The 4,396-nt window shown below is 39.4% G+C and overlaps 1 protein-coding gene across 1 annotated transcript in view; it reads right to left on the reverse strand.

Annotated features, from left to right (window-relative positions):
- LOC102857808 overlaps positions 1-4,396 on the reverse strand; it is a 36,847-nt gene that overhangs the window by 21,496 nt on the left and 10,955 nt on the right. Inside the window, exons 2-4 of the mRNA XM_006903163.1 lie at positions 3,299-3,376; positions 1,912-2,034; positions 559-671 (exon numbers count right to left, since the gene is read on the reverse strand). Of these exons, the coding sequence (XP_006903225.1) occupies positions 559-671; positions 1,912-2,034; positions 3,299-3,376 (314 nt within the window). The remainder of the gene's footprint in view (positions 1-558; positions 672-1,911; positions 2,035-3,298; positions 3,377-4,396) is intronic.

The raw sequence follows: 4,396 nt of genomic DNA on the forward strand, positions 1-4,396 counted from the left end.
AGGGACAGCGCAGGAGGGAAAGACCCTCTATGAGGTGGATTGATTCAGTGACTGGGGTAATCGGGATGGGTGTGTCAGAGGCAATGAGATTGGCAGAAGATAGAGCAGGGTTTAGGGCTGTTGTACATAGGGTCACTATGAGTTGCAAATTACTTGATGGCACATAATAACAACAACAACAATGCTCAATTTAGAACAACAGAATAGTAGCTTTCTTCCCATCTAAAATTTCACTTCTGCAAACACTGATTGAGCACAGAGCTCAAATGAACTCCTCTGGAGGGAAAATGAGGTCTCTCAACCTTACATTAGAAGGGTGGACAAATCAAAGTCTGGTAATAGTAGCCACAGTCTTCCATAACATGCCTATGCCCTGGTATGGTTTATAGCAGTAAAGCAGATGTCCAACATACTTAAAGTCTAGCTTGTGGCTCCAAAACTTTAAGGCAAGCCCAGTGTGATTACTCATGAATTTCACGAGCAATCAGCACTGAGGTTGGAGCTTGGTCCCTGCACCATAATGACCTGCCTCAGCTTCCTATAAGAATGTACTGTTACCTGGTCTCCTGCACCGACGTCCTCTTCATTTCTGTCCAGGTGAACACACTGTGCAATATCAGGTGACTGTTGCTCCAAAGCCACCAGCACATTGCAGGTCTTGAAGTCAAAGCCTGAACGAAGAGAAGCAACTTGCTTGGGCACTTGCAAAAAAGATATCTATACTCCCTTATAAACCTAGAATCCTCTATAACTCATGCAGAGTAAGTGAATGCCTTGAATAAGCTCTGCAAACACAAGCACATAAAATATTAGTTGAACTGACATTTTACTCTCTCACTTACAAAGATATAGATGTAGTCACTACTGTTATTTTGACCCACAATGGTACTACATGTCATACCTAATGACCACTAAGTAACAGGGGCCAAAAATTAGCAAATTCAAACCTCTTTGAAAGGCTCCACTTCACTGCAAATACTTAAAATAGTGAGTTCAGGGAATCCAAAGAGAGTCAATTGAGACTCAAAGGGATTTTTTCTTAAAAACCTGGAATTGTCTATGTCAGAATCCATCATTTAAGAACTGGGAGATATGCCCTACACAGGAGTCCTCCACTGGAAGTCCATACACACAGGTTTTCAGCATCTACCATGATATGTGGATCTTCTTATGTCAACCTTTTCCTACACAGTCCTACTTCTTAGATTCTGCTTCATACCCCTCATTTCTCTCCTACCTGGTACCAGTGTACCCTGTCAGGCCTGTTTCTCTCCTCTGGCTTCAAGTTACCCATTGTGGAGTACTGATGGAGACTTGGGATGCCTTCCCTTAGCTCAGAGTCATGCAGTCATGCCTAACCCGGTCTTCAGCTTGGCCCATGTGCCTGATAACAGTGCCAGTGATGCACTATGCCATCATCTCTTTATGCCTATAGTGTCATCATTAGTTGGAAATCCAAGAGTCTTCAACTTAGTCTTCTACTCACTGATCTTGTTACCTCATATAAACACTTTTATTTCCTTACCTGCGTAAGTATGCCAGATTCAAAAAGATTAAACAAGATAGTACATACAGTGTTTATATTCAGTACAGAGATGATGTATCAACAAAGTTCTCAGAACTTCTTTTCTTCTAAAGCAGCCTTACAAGCCCCTAGACAATTTTAGTGACCTAAACAAGAACGGTGCAATAGCATTGGGTGTGTGCCCATTCAAATAGTCTAGTGGCTTCTACCAGAGCCTTTAATGGTGTGCAGGCTGGAAGATGGAAAGAGTCCAGTATACTTTCCCAGTATTATTTTCATATCCACAGACAAGGAGCTCAGATTTTACATGGGTGATATAGGTAGTCTCTCTTGCATATTTTAACACCCACACTGACCCAGAGGCCCTTCTAACCCAGAGGCCACACCTTTGGCAGAGTCATCATAGCCAATGTGTTTGATGGTATCTCTCACTACTCGCTGGTAATCTACCATGGCCATGGAAGTGATCTCCCCACACAGCAGCACCATACCCGTCTTACACACAGTCTCTGCAAGAGAAGAGGAAGGAGGTCAGGGGCCGCATATCAGAAAGGAGGTACATATACCTAGTCAACTGATAAAGGGACCCATACAGAACTTATGAGGAATACATTCTAGAACTAATGTGATAATGCTAGGAAAAATATATCTCAACTTTAAGCACTAGCTATCTTCCAATGCTGTCTGTAATATACAACTTTGGGAAGAACTGGACATACTAGAGACTTTGAACTAACTCTGGGTACTTATGTGATCTTTCACAAGCTATTGAATCTCCCGCAGGCCTCCATTTCCTCTACAGTAGAGGAAGATAATATACCATGTAAGGATTGAAGTGAGAAACTGAGAAGGTAGTAAACTTAAGTTCCTCTCATCCCCAGCATTAAAGCTCCATTGCAAGCTTGAGGGATGGAAGACCCAGGAAGTAAAGCTGGGTCTATGCACAACAGTAAAGAGAATAAATCTTGAGCCTGTGTCAGCTACGTTTCCCTGCCTGAAAGCTGTAGCAAGCTTTGTTGCTGTGGATACCCTTTATGATCCATTAAAAATTTGAGAAGCTAGGTCTGTTCACCTCTGGAATTTTCTAGGCTTTGTGTCCCTGACTTTGTTGCTGTGCCTGATGAAGGTTCATTTGTAAGAGGATGTATCCCCAAAAGAAAAATTAAGGTCCCTACCTACATGAATTTCCATGAAATTATGAATGATGTATATGCAAAAGAGAATGTCAGTGCTTTAATTTAACTAAAAGACCCCTTGGGAAAGCTATTGACTCAACTGATGAATATTCTACCCTCCAGATGTTGTTAAACTGGAGAAATAACTTACCCATGCCTTCAATTAGGTAAGAGAATAATGGAATGAGCCACACTTCTGTGCAGTCACTAGAAAACTCCTCTAACAAGGGTGTAACTTCTACTCATCCAGAAGCTTCCTTTGTTCTAACAACACTTATATGATGTGAGGAGTCTGTCCAAGAACTCTGAAAAGCCCCTTTCCTAAGGAGAGCAGGTGTCAGGTCAGGCTCCAATTCAACCCTCCACTATTATCTACTGCCAAGTTCTTGCCAAGACAGCTACCAATTTGTTTTATGCTTAAAAATATTTTTCATATCTTTTATTTCATAAAGGTTACATAATGAATAAATCTGTTGCAGACAAGAAGACATGGATTTTTTTTAAGCCGAGGAGTAGGACACTATGGTCTTATGCCAAAATAAATATCTCAGCCCCACCCACTTAGGTCTCCAGCAGGTAGGAGCCAGGAGTTCCTCACCACAGGCCACCTTGGCATTGGGATCTTGTTTGAGATGAGCATCCAATACTGCATCACTGATCTGGTCACAGATCTTATCTGGTTAAGAAAGAGCATTCGAAGAATGACTGAAACATTAGATATAACATACCAAAGTTGTTCAAATGATTCATTATTTTGTCAGTTTACAAATAATGTTTATCTTCATAAAAGAACATATTTAAACATAAAAAAATTGGAAATACTGTAATTTTTAAAATTTTTTCCATTTTGACTAATTTTAGGCAATACAAATCATATACAGTTGTAAGTTTTCCTCAAAAGTTAACTCTCAAGGTAGCTGTTCTATAAATTGAAAGTAATTTGCACATAAGACATTAATGTACATCACTGATTTTTGTGCATTTAGGAAAGTAAATAAGAAAAACTCAAAACTCAAATGTCATTGATTCCTACACATATTCTCTTTATTCTAACATCTGGAAAAGTCCTAGAAACAGAAATTTAAGTTGCTAATTAAATCAGAAGGATCATTTGCCAATGGACAAACAGATGCACCACAAAGCAGGCTCTGTAAGACAAGAAACAATCACTATTTATAAACCATCACCCCCAGACTTTGTCCATGACAGTTCTATAGAAGAATGTGTACACACTCTTAGTTCCTTGTGGAACATTACAATAAATGTCTCTCAGACCTTATCAGTCAAGGTGGGTCTGGAAAAGTTTCAGTGTGAGCTAGGATTTGATTTTATTCTCTGCCTCAATGACTGTGGTCTGTCATGTACACTTAGTGGCATTGTGGAAAAATCCACTCTTGCTTGAAACTTTTGTGACTATAAGAGACAAAACTTTAAAAATAAAAGTAACCTGTACTTACAAATATATCTTACTTCATGTATTCAAAGTACTCACAGGGTTGGTTAGCAGACTAACAAGTTTTTAAACTGAATCCAGAACCAAACAATTCTGCTCCCAAAAGTATACAAAAAATCTATAATAAAAGATGTTAACTAATCTTCCATTAATAGTTAACACTCTAATCTTTCCATCAGAAACTGCCTGTTTCTGATGGAAAGATTAGAGTGTTAATTATGAACTGTTATCATTGATTCCACC

Source organism: Elephantulus edwardii, unplaced genomic scaffold, assembly GCF_000299155.1.
Source record: "Elephantulus edwardii isolate Elephantulus edwardi_28Jun2011 unplaced genomic scaffold, EleEdw1.0 scaffold00527, whole genome shotgun sequence".
Lineage (NCBI taxonomy): Eukaryota > Metazoa > Chordata > Mammalia > Macroscelidea > Macroscelididae > Elephantulus > Elephantulus edwardii.